The sequence below is a fragment of the Ranitomeya imitator genome, chromosome 6 (genome assembly GCF_032444005.1).
Source record: "Ranitomeya imitator isolate aRanImi1 chromosome 6, aRanImi1.pri, whole genome shotgun sequence".
NCBI lineage: Eukaryota > Metazoa > Chordata > Amphibia > Anura > Dendrobatidae > Ranitomeya > Ranitomeya imitator.
Genome location: NC_091287.1, coordinates 511,542,877 through 511,561,988, shown reverse-complemented (window position 1 = coordinate 511,561,988; position 19,112 = coordinate 511,542,877). Strand labels below are relative to the sequence as shown.

At 42.8% G+C, this 19,112-nt stretch overlaps 1 protein-coding gene across 1 annotated transcript in view; it reads left to right on the top strand.

Annotated features, from left to right (window-relative positions):
* NUDCD1 (NudC domain containing 1) overlaps positions 1 to 19,112 on the top strand; it is a 165,933-nt gene that overhangs the window by 13,553 nt on the left and 133,268 nt on the right. Inside the window, exon 2 of the mRNA XM_069731786.1 lies at positions 9,082 to 9,236. Coding sequence (XP_069587887.1) covers positions 9,082 to 9,236 — 155 coding nt within the window. The remainder of the gene's footprint in view (positions 1 to 9,081; positions 9,237 to 19,112) is intronic.

Here is a 19,112-nt window from a genome sequence, read left to right as displayed (position 1 = left end):
ACTTCAAAGCCTGAAGCTGTGGAGGCCATGGGCACACGTTGAGTATTTGGTGAGTTTACCTCAGTATTGGAAATAGGAAACAAAATGTGGATTTTCCGCGTTGCTGATGAGTAAGTAATGAGATCCAGGATACAAGAACTGTATTAAATGCATTTTTTTTACCAACGCGTTTCAATCCTTCCTGAGGAACACGTTTGTGTACTTTGAAGCGTGTGTGCACATACCCCTAAAATACTTTTTTTTCTGCCTTCTGTGGCAAAATTTGTAGTTTTTTTTTTTTTTTGACAGAAAGGCCTCCAGAGTATGTTCTTTTTATGTGACTTCTGAAGATGGCCACTACAATAATCCACATTGGAGAGTATGAAGAGTGTGGAAAGCTGGTTGTCATGTGGATTTTCAAATGGATCCACTCAGGTTAAATTTCCACAATTAGTTTTTGGTTAATTTTTTTTTCACACTTTTTTTTTTATCTCTGCTATTTTGTTTCTCATTGATGTGTCATGTTTTAAATAAAGTTGCCTTGTTTTTTTTTTATACTTCCTGGTATTTGGCGTTGACAAAATTTCATTGATATTGATAGGGGTTGATTACAAGCGTTTTTTACCAGCGGATTTTCCGCATCTAATGCATGTTTATGGCACGATTGCCAACTTGACTGACTTTTTCTGGACAGTATCCAAAAATGATGGACAGACAATATTTGTTATGGTCACATTGCAAAACCATAACAAATCATTCCAATTATAAGTGATCCGTGTGTACAGCCCATAATTCTGATAGGAGACATCAGCTGCATTCACTGTAAAATTATGATAATTACAGTCAGAATAATCTGTGGAAGTTTCTTCAGCTTCAAACAAATCATATTAAATGCCTTAAATTTTTCTCAAGGCGTAACGAAATCCGATGCATTTTCCTGCTTAATTTTCCTTGCAGATTTTATGTTTTTCAAATCCACAGGGTGTCCCTTATTTTCAGATTTTTTTGCAGGGTTTTTCACCCATGCCGCACATATTGCACACAACGTTGTTCCTGCCAACTCTCTGGTTTTTGGTTCAGAAAATGTAATTTTCAAATACGCAACGTGTGCTCGTACCCACCGGATAGGCGAATAGGCGCTCGCAACATCTTTTTATGGTGGATTCCAATAAAAAAACAAAAAAAAAGACAGCAAAACTGCCTAAAAGCTGAACATGAATTTTTTTTTTTTTTTGAACCTCTTTGGGGTCCGTATAAATAATAGAAAAGATGCCACCACTGGAGCTGCCACAAAAATGGAAAAACCGACAGCTAAGCGTTTATGCCACAAATATTTTATCGATGCTAGAGAATTGGAAAATCATCTATCTGTATAATGAGGCCTCATCTCACGCCCCAGGAAGTAGAGATGGTTATGTACGTGCTGCTTTCATAGATGTGCATGGTATCCTGCTCGCAAACATCTGGAGATTGGGCCCCAATCTCTTGCTTCATGATATGGAGAATTGGCTGTGCATGTGCTGCTTTTACGGTTGCGCACCTGTTGCTCTTACATTTGCGCACTATTGAGGCTGAGACCCTTTCTCATACAGCAGGAAATGGAGAGATGTTTGACCCCATTCTGCTTTTGGTTGCCAGCGTGCTTCTCTCGTTGGTTGCCAGCGCGCTTCTCTCGTTGGTTGCCCGCATGCTTCTATCATTGGTTGCTCGCGCGCTTCTCTCGTTGGTTGCCCGCGTGCTTCTCTCGTTGGTCACCCGCGTGCTTCTCTCGTTGGTCGCGCGCGTCTTTCTCTCGTTGGTTGTATGTGCTCTCGGTGGTTGCCCGCTCGCTTCTCTCATTGGTTGCCCGCGCACTTCTCTCGTTGGTTGCCCGCGCGCTTCTCTCGTTGGTTGCCCGCATGCTTCTCTGGGTGGTTGCGCGTGTGCTTCTCTCGTTGGTTTTCCGCGCGCTTCTCTCATTGTACCAATTTATCATGCATGAAAGTGACTGAAAAATGACACACATATATAATCGTCTTTTCATTCTCGTAGGGGCAACAGGGCTCCATTTTCAGGATTGATGTGTGATCTACACCTATTGGAGATTTTTCATATGCCACAGGCTTTCCATAAATGTCCACTGTAGGAATACTTATGCACCTGGTTGTCTCTAACTCCTGCATTGCTGGTTGTTGGCTGCAGTTATCGGATCAGTACCACAACTCCTTTCAATCCCTTACATTTCATCATTTGATATTAGCAGGAGATTAAAATGGATCAGTTTTCCGGTCTGTTACCTTTACAATTATGATGGGACATTTGGTATTGTGTTGGGGTCATCGAGGCTGGTTGTGACATGAAGTCCCTCCCCCAAAAAATTGTTTATCAAAGTCAGACACTGGAGATTTTCCTTTTGTGATTCACGGATTCTTTCCTGTGATCCTCATTAGAGTCATCCTGATTACCCGCAGATAACGAGCCGCCCCGTATTCATAGGTAGATGAACACTGCACATCACCGTATCTCTAAGTGTTAATGGGTTCAGCTGGCTACTTGGAGGAAATGTGAACCATCCCACCATCGTAAGGATGCGAGGAGCTTATAAGTACCTATTCACAAGCATGAATGCCTAATTAATCCTTCTCTCCAAGTGTCGGAGTAGAGGGGTATCTCACAATGACTGGATGGGGGCTGCAACCACCAGCTATAGCGTTGCATTCGTTCCCGAAGGATTGATCTTATAGAAAGGTGCACATTACTGCAAATCTTATCTTCTCCATTTTGCATCAGTAGTAATTGTATAAAATTACTAGAAAAAAATGGCAAATGTGGAAAAACTGGTATACAAAAGATTACAAAGATGTGATTGGAACATTTGGTTAAATTCCCAAATGCTACGATTGCTAAAATCTGTAGAGGACCTTCCAGCGTACCCATCTAACCAGTCTTAGAAAATCATCACATTCACCTTTACGAAAACTGTCCTAGAGGAGCTCTGTGTTGTGCTGTACCTCCGTTATTGCTGCGGGTAATGTCGGAATGAATTGACAACTGGGTGTTACCACTCTACTTGTTAATAGTGTGTGTCTTTACACTGTCTGATGCTGATCGGATATTGTCAGGGGGTATAGGGTAGCGGTCCCCAATCTTCTTACCTTGAGGTCTTCATTAGGCTGTGAGAGATGGGTTACGTGTTGTGCCCATGTGAAGAAATCTTGGGCGTACGTTCCCCTTAACCGAATGCTCCTTTGTACAGTAGTAATGGCCAGAATCACTTCTGATTAAGTAGTAATTCCCTATTTCACCCCTCCCCGTATAAAGAAGAAATGCCTGAGCCCCCCCCTTATAAAGTTATAACAGCCAAAGTCATCCCCGAGTAGTAGTAATAATTCTCCGAGTGCCACCTTGTAAAGTTGTAATGCCCCGAGTGCCCCTCATAAGGTAATAATACTGCAAATGTCCCCTTATAAAGTAGTAATGCTCCCAGTGCCTCCTTCTAAAGTAGTAATGGCCCGAAAGTGCCGCTTTAAGAAGAAATAATGCACGTCCCCTGTGGAAACCGGTATGTCTGATAGTGGCACTTGCCTGAGCAGATAGCAGTTAGCCACACGGCAGGGCCCCCACCCCGAGAGCCCCATCTGGCTGAGATAGATGGACACATCATTAACAAAAAGTGATCACACCGTGTTGTTAGTTTATTTTTAGGAGTAACTGGAACAACACATCTACACACGTGGTCAAAATTGTTGGTACCCCTCGTTTAATGACAGAAAAACCCACAATGGTCACAGAAATAACTTGACGAAAGTAATAACAAAAAAAATATCTATGAAAATGAACAAATGAAAGTCAGACATTGCTTTTCAACTGTGCTTCCACAGAATTAAAAAAAAAAAATAAAACTCAGGAAATAGGCCTTAACAGAAATGATGGTAGCCTTAACTTAATATTTTGTTGCACAACCTTTTGAGGCAATCACTGCAATCAAACGATTCCTGTAACTGTCAATGAGACTTCTGCACCTCTCGACAAGTATGTTGGCCCTCTCCTCAAGAGCAAACTGCTCCAGTTGTCTTGTGTTTGAAGGTTGCCTTTTCCAGACAGAATGTTTCAGCTCTTTCCAAAGATGCTCAATAGGATTTAGGTCAGGGCTCATAGAAGGCCACTTCAGAACAGTCTAATGTTTTCCTCTTAGCCATTCTTGCGTGTTTTTAGCTGTGTGTTTTGGGTCATTATCCTGTTGCAAGACCCATGACCTGCGACTGAGACCAAGCTTTCTGACACTGGGCAGCACATTTCTCTCTAGAATCCTTTGATAGTCTTGAGATTTCATTGTACCCTGCACAGATTCTAGACACCCTGTGCCAGAACCAGCAAAGCAGCCTCAGAACATAACAAAGCCTCCTCCATGTTTCACAGTAGGGACAGTGTTCTTTTCTTGATACATTTTTCAGTCTGTGAACATAGAGCTGATGTGCCTTGCCAAAAAGTTCAATTTTTGTCTCATCCTGTCCATAGGACATTCTCCCAGGAGCTTTGTTGCTTGTCAACGTGTAGTTTGGCAAATTCCAGTCTGGCTTTTTTATGATTTTTTTTTCCAATAATGGTGTCCTCCTTGGTCATCTCCCATGAAGTCCACTTTGGCTCATACAACGACTGATGGTGCGATCTGACACCGATGTTCCTTGAGCTTGAAGTTCACCTTTAATCTGTCTAGAAGTTTTTCTGGGCTCTTTTGTTACCATTCGTATTATCCGTCTCTTTGATTTGTCATCAATTTTCCTCCTGCGGCCACATCCAGGGAGGTTGGCTACAGTCCCATGGATCTTACATTTCTGAATAATATGTGCAACTGTAGTCACAGGAACATCAAGCTGCTTGGAGATGGTCTTATAACGTTTAACATGTTTGTCTATAATTTTCTTTCTAATCCTCGCTTCGCTGCCTCTGGTCCATGTTCAGTGTGGTACTCACCATGTCACCAAACGGCACAGTGAGTATCTGTAGCCCTATATACAGGCCACTCATTGATTCCAAGATTGTAGACACCTGTGATACTAGTTAGTGGACACACCGTGATTTAACATATCCCTTTTGTCACAATATTTTCAGGGGTACCATCATTTCTGTCCAGGCCTACTTCATGAGTTTTAGTTTTTTTTTAAATTCTGTGGAAGCATGGTAGAAAATCAATGCCTGACTTTCATTTGTTCATTTTTTTTATAGATTTTATTTATTATTACTTTTGCCAGATTCAAGTTATTTCTGTGACCATTGTGGGCTTTTCTGTCATTAAACGAAGGGTACCAACAATTTTGACCTCGTGTGTGTAACTGTTACATGTAGGAGGAACACAAGCGCTGGTGGAGAACATCAGGCTGAATTACGATGTTATATGTACTTGTATCGCGCTCCATGGTTCTCCTGACCCAAGTCAGCAGCCTTCGGACATAGACGACGCAGTTGCGTTCAGATTCGAAGACCATCAGCTGGGTTGTTAATCTTGGTCCATTCGCAGACTATAAAACGTGAATGTGTGAAGCCGACCTTAATGTTTCCTCTCGATAATCAGGGAGAATTTTCTTGTTTCCCATATTTCCAATCCGATATTTGAGATGTGCAGCCCAATGTCTTGCGTCCGGTCTATACATGTGATGTTTGCGCTGGGTACACATGTGCAGTGAAGAACCCCACCATATGTACCATCAGGCTGCTTTAGTCTGATCCACCAGACCACCACAGATTCTTAAATTGATGGTGCTCAGCTGCACTTCCTAGTACCCCAGTGATCAAATGCATCTAAATAGAATAAAATATCCCAAATCACCATAAAAACCGTCCCTAATGTAGTAACTAATGATAGTACGGAGATAGCTCTTAGAATCCGGGTTTCTCTTCAGCTAACAATGTAGTTCTTCTCTTTGGCGGTCATTTTAATACCTGTTTACACAGACAAAGGAAATAATGCGCACTGAGCCCTCGGTAAACGATCGCTCAGCGCTCATAGTCTGCCATGTTTCTCAGGAGCACAAGTTCTGCTTACACAGGACGACGCACCACCAAGAACGATTCTTCTATGCTGCGTAAAAGATCATTTCACCCGATGAACGAACGTTTTGCTCGTTTAGCAGCCCGTGTCCTCAGCAGGATAATCGTGAAACCGGCGTTTTTGAACAACACTCGTTCACAATTATTTTGCAGCGTATAAGACCCTGACTTCCGAGATACTAATCTGTATCTCTTCATCTAGCCACATATACTATGTCAGAGCCCTGTTACTTGCTGACAGTGTCCCTTTGACCCTTTTTGAGATTGGGCTTTTTTTTCATTTTTGCAGAAAAAAATCCAAATGAGGTAATAAGCAAAAAAAAAAAGCCCAGTTCTGCTAATGTTCTCGAGGTCAGTATGATTACAGTAAAGTAATTTTATAAGGTTCGTATATGTAGCTGAAAAGGTCAACTATCTCGTCCTCACTGTTTTGTGACTGGCTGCAGCAGGAGCCTCCCCCCACTGCTCTTTCTGTAGTACAATACAGAGATTAAAGTCAGCCATACACTGGAAAACTGTTAGAAAAATAAATGAGTTCACAGGCTTTGATGAATTTTTGAATGAGGAGAGAGGAGAAAGGTTCATCTGCTAGAAACTTATCTACCCTAAAGCCAAAGCAATGGCCATTGAAATTCCAAGAGACAGGTCCTAGATCCCCCTGTTATTATTTGTTGGGGAAGAGCGTTGGAAAGCCCCCATTTACATCAGATGGTTAGCCTGTCCTGCCAATCAGCTAGTTCAGATGACTTTCATCCATCTTTGGGGTCCTATCACCCTGAACCTCAGCAGTTCACGAGCTGTAAATTGGAGAGTGTTAACCCCTATGATGTTTGTTTGACTGTTACTAGACCGTTTATTTTGGGAAAAGTCATGTTGACCGAAAAACAAGATCGTCATTTAATGTTATCACTTCTTTCTTGATATAGAGTCCTTTCTATTCACTTGTCCTCTAATAATGATGAGTAGGGTTGAGCGATACCTTCTGATATCCAGAAGTATCGGTATCGGATTGGATCAGCCAATATCCCAAAAATATCGGATATCGCAGACACGATACCCGATACCAATGCAAGTCAATGGGACACAAATATCGGAATGTAAATAAGCCCTTTCTGTCCTTCTACATCCTGTTCCAGAGGGGGGAAGAGTGTGGGCGGACAATGTGCATGTCTCTGTGTGCGGGCGGGGTCTGTGCGTGACTGCCGGGGGTCTGTGCGTGACTGCCGGGGGTCTGTGCGTGACTGCCGGGGGTCTGTGCGTGACTGCCGGGGGTCTGTGCGTGACTGCCGGGGGTCTGTGCGTGCCTGCCGGGGGGGCTCTGTGCAGGCTGGAGGGGGGTCTGTGCGTGCCTGCCGGGGGGTCTGTGCGTGCCTGCCGGGGGGGTCTGTGCGTGCCTGCCGGGGGGGTCTGTGCGTGCCTGCCGGGGGGGTCTGTGCGTGCCTGCCGGGGGGGTCTGTGCGTGCCTGCCGGGGGGGTCTGTGCGTGCCTGCCGGGGGGGGTCTGTGCATGCCTGCCGGGGGGGGTCTGTGCGTGCCTGCCGGGGGCTTTGTGCGGGCTTGCGGCTGCTCTGTGTGTGCCTGCCGGGGCTCTGTGTGTGCCTGCCGGGGCTCTGTGTGTGCCTGCCGGGGCTCTGTGTGTGCCTGCCGGGGCTCTGTGTGTGCCTGCCGGGGCTCTGTGTGGGCTATACATAGACATACAGTACATTAAACATAGAGTACATACTCACCATTATTTGTCAATTTGATCCCCGAAGCCAGTGTCACCTGTAAAAAAGATTAAAATAACAAACAACCAATATACTCCCTGTCCGCAGAAATCCACGAGTGTTACACGATGATCTCCTGTGGAGAACGGCAGCATCAGCTGATGCGACTGCTCTCCAGGGGCTCCAGGAACACAATGACGGAAGGAAGGTATCCTTCCGCACTGTATTCCTCCACCGCTGTAAAAAAATAGTCCCTAGTCTCACTTTTGGCATTGCTGTATGAGAAATTTTCCCATGCAGCAATTGCCATAAAGTGAGACTTTGAACTATAGTAACCTCAGTGATGCACTGTAGGAGCCATTGTCTCCTGTCAGTGTGTCACGGAGGGTCCTATAGAGCAGTGACATCACCCGATGTCACTGTTCTATAAGGGAGATCGTCGTGGGACACTCGTTATTAATTGGACTACGGTGGACAGGTAGTATACGGTTTATTATTTAACGTTTTTTGCAGGCGCTGAAGTATAGATAAATTAAGAATATTAAAATACTTTTTTCCTAATGTGTGTGTTTTATTAACCCTTTCTTACTATTGGATTAATAATCGATAGGTGTCTTATTGATGCCTCTCTGTTGTTAACCCGGCTTAATGTCACCTTACAATAGCAAGGTGACATTAACCCCTTATTACCCCATATCCCACCGCTACACGGGAGTGGGTAGAGAGGGGCTAAGTGCCAGAATTGGCGCATCTTACAGATGCGCCGTTTCTGGGGCGGCTGTGGACTGGTATTTGTAGCCGGGGGGGGCAATATCCATGGCCCCTCTCTAGGCTATGAATATCAGCCCATAGCTGTCTGCATAGCCTTTCTGGCTATAAAATATAGGGGGACCCCACGTCATTTTTTTTTTTAGGTCCCCCAAAAATTAGGCAAAATTGGAAATGTCAGACTCTGGGAGATCTGGTAACTAGTGTTTAGAATTAAAATATTTTATGTTCTGTATGAAAAGCCACAAACATAGTAGTTATAATATTTCAAAAAAAAAAAAACTGTTTTATTGGAGTTAACTTCTGTAAGATTTGTCCAGTTGACCTTATTATGGTTTATTATTACATTTCTGGACCCTGGGAAGATAAAAGGTTAATGAGATGAATTGTTAAAATGATTCTGTCTTCCAATTTGGATTCCCGACGTGAGTGTGTGTGAATCTGTCGCTCACCCTGGTACATAGTATAATCCAGCGCCGATTGAACGGCAGGAAAATCCATTAGAAAGATCATATACGAAGTTTCGAGGCAAGATAAAGAAAAAAAAAATACTGTATAAAAATGAATGGATTAAAAAAAAAATGTCTCTTCTTATGTTCCAGTTGTGGCAGAAGTGAAGCTCCGGGAGGATCAGTACACGCTGGACCACATGCGCGCCTACGGCATGTATAATTACCTGCACTGCGACCCGTGGTCCCCCGATAGCGTCTTCTATGTGGATCAGCTTGGCAGAGTCATGACCATCCATGTGACACTGGTAGGGATGATACAACCTTTACATTGTTTGTGTTAGTAGTGTAAGGTCCGACTTCAAATCGTTTCCTCCCCTGAATTATATGTTATCACCGTTAAATTAATGAGCACCCTCCCCAGAGTAAGAGATTACTGTAATCTAAATGTATCAGTGACACATCACTGGAATCGGGGTCTCTGCCCCTACATCATGCTGCTCTCAGATTACATACAAAAACCTGCTGACGGATTCTCTTTCACCCCTTACCGATGTATGACGTTATGTCATATGCCGGGTCCCTGACTTTGATGCAGGCTCTTTCCCGGCACATGATCCCAAACACATTTTTCGAGCATGGGGAAGACACTCGGCTAGCACACGAGCATGGCGGAGAACACCTTATCCCAGCACATTCACTCCTCATTATTTATAAACTTAAAAAAATCCAACAGGATATGGTTTTGATTAGTTGTTACGGGTAAGAATACATGTCATAATGCAATAAGCCCTATCATAATATGTTATAGTAGTAGTAACTAGTCAACAGACTTAATACTGCTCAATATTAAATGATAAAATATTAATATAAAATATTAATTTAAAAGACTAGTACTATTGAGTAGAAATAATTTCAGCATATTTATTCAACCCTCCACAAACAGTCACGGTATCTAATCTGGCCTCTTGTGAACATTAATTGCCCATCCCTGCCAGACAATATAGTTGTTATAGTTTTCTAATCATATTAACCCCTTTCTGCCATATGACGTACTATCCTGTCGAGGTGACCTGGGACTTAATTTCCAGAGACAGAATAGTACGTCATAGGCGAGGGGGAGCGCGGCCGATCGCCGCCTGGTGTCAGCTGATTATTACAGCTGACATCCGGCACTATGTGCCAGGAGCTGTCACGGACCACTCCCGGCATATTAACCCCCGGAACACTGCAATCAAGCCTTGCGTGCTTCCCTGAGACCCTTGGAACAACTCGAAGTGATTGCGCTGTTCCGAGCGTCTCCTCCGTGCAGGCCCCGGATCCAAAATGGCCGCTTGGCTCCTTCCGGGTCCTGCAGGGAGGTGGCTTGTCAGCGCCTGCTCAGAGCAGACGCCGGCAAGCCTCCTGCACTGCCGGTCAGATCGCTGATCTGACACAGTGCTCTGCAAAGTGTCAGATCAGCGATCTGACATTATATAGTCATGTCCCACCCTGGGACAAAGTAAAAAAGTTTAAAAAATATATATATATATTTACATGTGTTTAAAAAAAAAAAATCCTAAATAAACAAAAAAAAAAGATATTGTTCCAATAAATACATTTCTTTATCTAAATAATAAAAAAAAAACAATAAAAGTACGGTACACATATTTAGTATCGCCGCGTCCGTAACGACCCGACCTATAAAATGTCCCACTAGTTTATCCCTTCAGTGAATTCCTTTAAAAAAAAGGCAAAAAACAACGCTTTATCATACCGCCGAGCAAAAAGACATCATCTTGTCATGCAAAAAAAAAAGGGCCGCCATACAGCGTCATCAGCGAAAAAATAAAAGTTATAGTCCTCATAATAAAGCAATGCAAAAATACCGTATAAACTCGAGTATAAGCCGAGATTTTTAGCCCAAAAAAATGGGCTGAAAGTGCCCCTCTCGGCTTATACTCGAGTCGTGGAAGGTGTCGGCGGGTGAGGGGGATCAGCGCCTGTCAAATACTCACCTGTTCCCGGCGTTCCTGGCGCGGTCCCCGCATGTCCCACGTTCTTCGGGTGCCTGCAGCTTCTTCCCCTGTTCAGCGGTCACGTGGGACCGCTCATTAAAGTTATGAATATCGACTCCACTCCCATAGGGGTGGAGCCGCATATTTATTACTGTAATGAGCGGTGCCACGTGACCGCTCACTACAGGATGAAGCTGCCGCTCCCGGAGACGTGGGACATGCAGGAACGCCGGGAGCAGGTGAGTATGTCATATTCACCTTTCCGCGTTCCACCGCCGCCTCGTCTTCCCCATCCTCTGCACTGACTGTTCAGGTCAGAGGGCGCAATGACATATTAGTGTGCACACCGCCCTCTGCCCCCTTTTTTTTTTTTTCATTTTAGTGCAGCAGCATTACATGTGGCACAATGCTATATGGAGCGTCTATGGGGCCATAAAGAACTGCATGGAGCATTATATGGAGCATCTATGGGGCCTTAATGAACTTTATGGAGCATTATATGGGGCTCCTGATTCCATATGGATATTCAAAAGCACTTAACCTACTGATGTCTCAATTAATTTTACTTTTATTGGTATCTATTTTTTTTTTTTTAACTTTTACCGGTAGCTGCTGCATTTTCCACCCTAGGCTTATACTCGAGTCAATACGTTTTCCCAGTTTTTTGTTGCAAGTTTAGGGGGGTCGGCTTATACTCGGGTCGGCTTATACTCAAGTATATACGGTAATTATTTTTTATATAAAATAGTTTTTATTGTATAAAAGCGCCAAAACATGAAAAAATTATATAAATGAGGTATCGCTGTAATCGTACTGACCCGAAAGATAAAACTGCTTTATCAATTTTACCACACGTGGAATGGTATAAATGCCCCCCCCCCCCCCCCAAAAAAAAAAAAGAAATTCATGAATAGCTGTTTTTTGGTCATTCTGCCTCACAAAAATCTGAATAAAAAGCGATCAAAAAATGTCACGTGCCCGAAAATGGTACCAATAAAAACGTCAACTCGTCCCGCAAAAAACAAGACCTCACATGACTCTGTGAACCAAAATATGGAAATCTTATAGCTCTCAAAATGTGGAGATGCAAAAACCTTTTTTTGCAATAAAAAGTGTCTTTCAGTGTGTCACGGCTGCCAATCATAAAAATCCGCTAAAAAACCCACTATAAATAGTAAATCAAACCCCCCTTTATCACCCCCTTAGTTAGGGAAAAATAATAAAATTCAAAAAATGTATTTATTTCCATTTTCCCGTTGGGGTTGGGGCTAAAGTTAGGGTTAGGGTTTTTGATTACATTTACGGTTGGGATTAGGGTTGGGGGTGAGGTTAGGGTTATGGTTGGGATTAGGGTTAGGGGTGTGTTTGGATTAGGGTTTCAGTTATAATTGGGGGGTTTCCACTGTTTAGGCACATCAGGGGCTCTCCAAACGCAACATGGCGTCCGATCTCAATTCCAGCCAATTCTGCGTTGAAAAAGTAAAACAGTGCTCCTTCCCTTCCAAGCTCTCCCATGTGCCCAAACAGGAGTTTACCCCAACATATGGGGTATCAGCGTACTCAGGACAAATTGGACAACAACTTTTGGGGTCCAATTTCTCTTGTTACCCTTGGGAAAATAAAAATCTGGGGGCTAAAAAAAAATCACTTTTGTGGGAAAAAAATGATTTTTTATTTTCACGGCTCTGTGTTATAACCTGTAGTGAAACACTTGGGGGTTCAAAGTTCTCACAACACATCTAGATAAGTTCCTTGGGGGGGTCTAGTTTCCAATATGGGGTCACTTGTGGGGGGTTTCTACTGTTTAGGTACATCAGGGGCTCTGCAAATGCCATGTGACGCCTGCGGACCATTCCATCTAAGTCTACATTCCAAATGGCCCTCCTTCCCTTCCGAGCTCTGCCATGCGCCCAAATGGTGGTTCCCTCCCACACATGGGGTATCGGCGTACTCAGGAAAAATTGGACCCCAAAAGTTGTTGTCAAAGTTACCCTTTGGAAAATACAAAACTGGGGGCTAAAAAATAATTTTTGTGAAAAAATATGATTTTTTTTTTAAATTTTCCGGGTCTACATTATAAATTTCTGTGAAGCACTTGGTGGGTCAAAGTTCTCACTACACATCTAGATAAGTTCCTTAGGGGGTCTACTTTCTAAAATGGTGTCACTTGTGGGGGGTTTCAATGTTTAGGCACATCAGGGGCTCTCCAAACGCAACATGGCGTCCCATCTCAATTCCTGTCAATTTTGCATTGAAAAGTCAAACGGCACTCCTTCGCTTCCGAGCTCTGCCATGCGCCCAAACAGTGGTTTACCCCCACATATCAACGTACTCAGGACAAATTGTACAACAACTTTTGGGGTCCAATTTATCCTGTTACCCTTGGGAAAATAAAACAAATTGGAGCTGAAGTAAATTTTTTGTGAAAAAAAGTTAAATATTCTTTCTTTTTTTTTTTTTTTAAACATTCCAATAATTCCTGTGAAACACCTGAAGGGTTAATAAACTTCTTGAATGTGGTTTTGAGCACCTTGAGGGGTGCAGTTTTTAGAATGGTGTCACACTTGGGTATTTTCTATCATATAGACCCCTCAAAATGACTTCAAATGAGATGTGGTCTCTAAAAAAAAAAATGGTGTTGGAAAAATGAGAAATTGCTGGTCAACTTTTAACCCTTATAACGCCCTAACAAAAAAATTTTGGTTCCAAAATTGTGCTGATGTAAAATAGACATGTGGGAAATGTTACTTATTAAGTATTTTGTTGGACATATCTCTGATTTAAGGGCATAAAAATTCAAAGTTGGAAAATTGCGAAATTTTCAAAATTTTCTCAAAATTTCCATTTTTTGTTTTCACAAATAAACGCAGGTAATATCAAAGAAATTTTACCACTATCATGAAGTACAATATGTCACGAGAAAACAATGTCAGAATCACCGGGATCCGTTGAAGCGTTCCAGAGTTATGACCTCATAAAGGGACAGTGGTCAGAATTGTAAAAATTGGCCCGGTCATTAACGTGCACACCACCCTCGGGGGGTAAAGGGGTTAATGGTGAACGCTATACAACCCCCCCCACATGATTATATTTAATGCGAGTGAGCGTCCGCAGCCATCTCTCTGTTCATAGCAGCTGCGGCACCTGGCAGGACAAGGAGTCGCTTTACATATTTGTGGGGGATACATCATAAATGTGTATCCTTGGTTGTTCAATTTTAGCCATCACCAGATGTCACAATACAAACTGCATTCATTCTAAAATAACTCTTCAACTTGATGAGGCTGGTGTATTTATTGAAAAAAAAATGTCTATGTCAGAATGGTTATACAATCTTTGTATCAACATGAGCATTTTATAAGTCTGGCTAGTGCTGGCCTCATAAAATGCCAATTCTGATATCGGACAGAAATACTTTCAATAAGAATCATGCAAACAATCTGATTGTGTGTGTATGTATATGTATGTATATATGTATGTATATATGTGTGTATATATATATGTGTATATATATATATATATATATATATATATATATATATATATATATATATATATATATATATATATATATATATATATATATATATATATATATATATATATATATATATATATATTTTATACTGTGATGCAGTGACCCCTGTGACAGCTAGGGGGCGCTGTGAGTGCTCCTTGGGATGTGCATGGAGGCATATTTGTTGTGATAATCGTGGTGAAACAGTGACTGGCTGTGTTGTGAATGGCCGATATGTGTCGCAGAGGGAGTCTGCGTAGTAAGTCTGATGTAATGTGGTTGTTCTGGGACTTGTAGTCCCTCAAGAGTTTGTGTAGTGTTGTATAATAGTCAAGGGAGACTTACTAGGCTAGTTGTGTGAGATGGGTGGGACAAACTAGCCACACATCCACACTCCCATCCAGGGGAGTGGTTAAGGGAATATATTGTGACCAGGGTGTGGGTCACATGGTTCCTGTGTGGTTCCAGTGGAAGGTCCTGGAGAGCCTGTGTGTTAGGAGGTTCTGGGAGTAGGACCGGATCCCTGAATAGCACACTGAACCACCTGTGTTAGATTTCCTGGGAGTAGGAGTCCTGAATAGCACATGGTGGGGCTTTGGACCTGGTGAGCCTGGTGTGTTGGATTTCCTGGGAGTAGGAGTCCTGAATAGCACACCGAACAACCTGTGTTGAATTTCCTGGGAGTAGGAGTTCTGAATAGCACATGGTGGGGCTTTGGACCTGGTGATGCTGGAGTGTTGGGAGGTTCTGGGAGTAGGACCGGATCCCTGAATAGCACACAGTGACTGTGGTTCTGGACGGACTATGTTGGGGGAAGCTACCGTCCTTCGGTGGGTCTGGACTGACTAAGATATGCCGCCCAGGCAAGTTGGTGATCCCTGTGAGGCAGCTTTCCCGGAGGAGTGGACTGACAAGGAGTCAACAGGTGGAGCAGGAGCTCCCGTCAGGTACCTTTACAGACTGTTGGTGCTTGTAATGTTCTATGAACTGTGTGGTCTCCCACGCTGACTGAACGGAGTGAGGTTCGGCGTGTTTAGAGACCGCGACCCAGTGTCATATGCGCAGTATGTGACTTGGGACATTGGTGAAGTGTACGGCATGCGGACACCCATGGGAACTGGACGAAGTGAGAGGTCCAGCATGTTTAGTGTCTGTGAGACAAAGCCGTAAACGTGAGTCAAAGCCGTAAATGAAGTGTTAAGACAAAGCTGCAAGTTAATATCACCAGTTGGTGCCTATTGTGTTCTATGGAATGTATAATATGAACTGTGCATAACCCGGTTTATGACACTTTAATAAACCGCATGGACTGTTTTGTGTTCAAAAATCGTGCCTGACTACGTCAATCCTGTGCCAAGCGAGTGTCCCCCAATACACTTAGTGAGAGCAATCCCACAATACACACACACACACACACACACACACACACACACACACACACACACACACTATAAAATTGTTTACCAAGTATAATGAATAAAGTAAGGTTTCAGAATTGCTATTTTTCGGTAACTTCACTGCTTACAAAAGTGCAATAAAAAGAAAAGTTAATAATACTGTATGTACTCTAAAATGGGGCAAACTCCCTCTGGCCCTGCGAGGAATAAACCCTCGAGCAGCTTCATGAACAAATTAATAAAAGAACAGTTGCAGGTCTCAGAAAATGGAGGCATAAACCGAATTGGTTATTTTATTTCTTTTTTATGACCATTAAAATGGGAAACACATTCTTCAAGTTTGGCATCACTGTAATCGCACTGATCTGAAAAACCAAAAAGTGAACACCATAAAAAAGCCCTAAAAACAATTCAGAAATTGCTTTTTATTCCACTTGATATTACCGCGTTTGGATTTTTCCCCCCATTTTTGTCCAGTAAATCATATGGTAAAATAAATAGCGTCATTTAAAACTCCAACTATTGGTGAAATGACCTGGTCCTGATACAGCTACGCAGACTAAATAAAAAGGTTCTGACTCTTGAAAGAAGGACTGGAGCAAAGGAAAAAAGCAAAGTGCAAAAGCGAAGAATTTTTTAAGCACCCCAGCGTCATCAGGTCTAAGAGATTTAATTCATTATTTCCACTAAGTTAAGTATTCTAAAATCTACTGACAGATCTGCTATGGGGGGTTACAGAGTCGGTTTTTATGTTGCGCTGTCACTTTAAGGCATGCAGCAAAATAACATGTTTGTTTTTCTAATTATTGGAAGCCTAAACGTAACGTATCTAGGGGCAAAAAAGGATGTGCTCGAGTGTAAGGCTTCTGAAGTGTCTTAAAAGCCAGCACTTGATGCGCTCTCGTCTCCGCTCGGCAGTAATCTTGCCCATCTAGTGCTCCTCGGTTTTGCTGCCTCTCGGTATCGCGCAGCGGAGTTGTAGCCTGTCCGTCTATCGTAATACGGGTTCTGATGTTGTCATAGAGATCAGACTCCCGGCTAATATTTTTTTTCCTGTAAATGCACTAGTAGATGTGCAGAGCGTGTGCCGTAAGCAAGTCTCGGTGACTCTACTCTCGGTGGTCATTAGACTATGATCAGTCTTTTACCGTCTCTTCCACTGTTTGTCGCAGATCTTGCGTTACTTAAAAAAAAATGCTTTTGTTTTCCTTGTTTTTTTATCATTGCATAGAGCTTCTAACACCCTATCAATAAAATATTGTTTGTTGGTCTCTGTGTGCTAGATTTGAGATATTAGAAAAACTAATTGTTGACCTTGCATCGAAAGCTCCTCAAAGCCACTTGGTGGAGAAGGTGGAAAAATAGAATTTATTGTGCAAGACTTTTTTTCTTTGTAGTTAATTCAACCTTAAATTTTCTCAACGGGTGAGACATTTCAAGTGGACCCATCTTCGAGATGTTCTTTTCCATCTAAATGCACCTTTGGTAGGGTTTTTTTTGTCATGCCGAGCAACTTGGCCAATTGGACAGAGGGGCACCATAATTTGTAAGGTGTCTGATGTAGAGACAGTGCTCTTCTTTAGAAGTTTCTGTTCTGGCAATAGATTTCTTTAAAGAGGTTACTTCCAAGACTCTCCCTGTTTCCAGCCTTCTCCTTGGAACTTGAGTGTTCTGGTAGACCCAGTCCTTCCCGTACCGTGCCACGAGGTTGACTCTGAGGAAAGTTTTAAGGCTTTGGCCACGTGTAGTTTGAGGCAGAAATGCAGCTATAGAACAGTCCAGGAGTCAATAATACCATCATTGGAACAACATGCATCAGAGGACAAATCCACAAGGTGGGACAGGCTTGTGATGAAGGTGTGAAGCCAAGGTCAAAGTCAAGATCAGAAGCTAAATTAAAATGAACAGTAACTATAGCGAAACCAAAGGGTGTAGCCTTAGTTGTGATACCATGTGAAAAGCTGGAGTCCCTTTTTTTATAGATTACCAGGATTGACGCCATTCGAAAACAAAGGTTGTCCTGGCAACCCGACGCAACTTGCCATACAGAGGAGGAAAACGGCAACAATTCATCGCCAAAGTGAAGACCAAGGTGTAGCAGGTGCTGGTGGAGATCAGCTGAAGATCAGCCGTTGTGACCATGCAAGGTGATCAGTACATTGACTTGAATCAGAGCACACCTAACCGTATACTGTCGATGGCGGTTGGCTGAACTATCGTTTAGCTGTCCGCTATGTGTCCTGCCTCCACCATACACAGGAATTTTGCCAAGCTCCTGTGTTCTCTATGAGAGCAGATGCAAGAATCACCTGACAATCCCTTATCTCCCCTCCAAATAATTTTTATTCTCGACATAACTAAATGCTCAGACGATCATACCGAAATCGTCGGCTTCATCCAACGTTTTTCGATGTGGGTCCCTAATTCTCACTACACTTCATAGCTCCTCAGCCCCTTGAACTTCCCTTTTGATGGTCTATGCCGGTGCCCTTGAACACCACACAATAATAATCAGAGGAGAATGACAGAAATATATAAAAAAAGAAACTATGATTTCTAGCTAAATATTCTGTATCTGAGAAGTGTTAAGATTATTTATAGTTTTGTTATTTAATATCTGGTACGATGACCCGTCTCGTATGCTGCGTTTTGTGTGCATCTGCGTTGTGCGTGGCAGGAAAGCCTATTATGGCAGCGATCCTTCAGAACGTGTGTAACAGGGCAGCGCGAGCATCTCCTGAGCCATATGTGTCTGCAGCGGACAATGAGGAGCTGCCGACAGCTTGGGCTTGTTTGCCATTGTTTTCTTTTTTTGGCTCCATTTCAGGTGCTATGTTGCTTTTCGTTTACTGTGATATTACTTAGAGCTTATGAATATTCAGAAGCCCTCTTCTGTGTGCAAAGCTTTGTTTTTCTTCCAGCTATGACCATATTAACTCACAATGTTCTAGGCTTTCTGGTTTTAAACCCACTTTTTTGTTAAAGGAACATATTGATCCCTTTGAAATGTGGCCACTTGCCTTTAAAAGTAAATAAATATGATGAATTATGTGGTCATTGCCCAGTATAAAACTGCAAATGTAAATGTTTTTTCCACAATTAGAAAAAGAAATTTGTGACACTTCAGAAGCAGCGCTGCCTCTGTTCATGGGCAGGTTAGACAGCAGTATGAGAAGCCTCTTCTTACCTCAGCATGCCTGGTATCTCCAGTATTAGATCAGACAGACAGGATGGGCAGCAGTGTGAGCAGCCTCTTCTTACCTCAGATTCCTT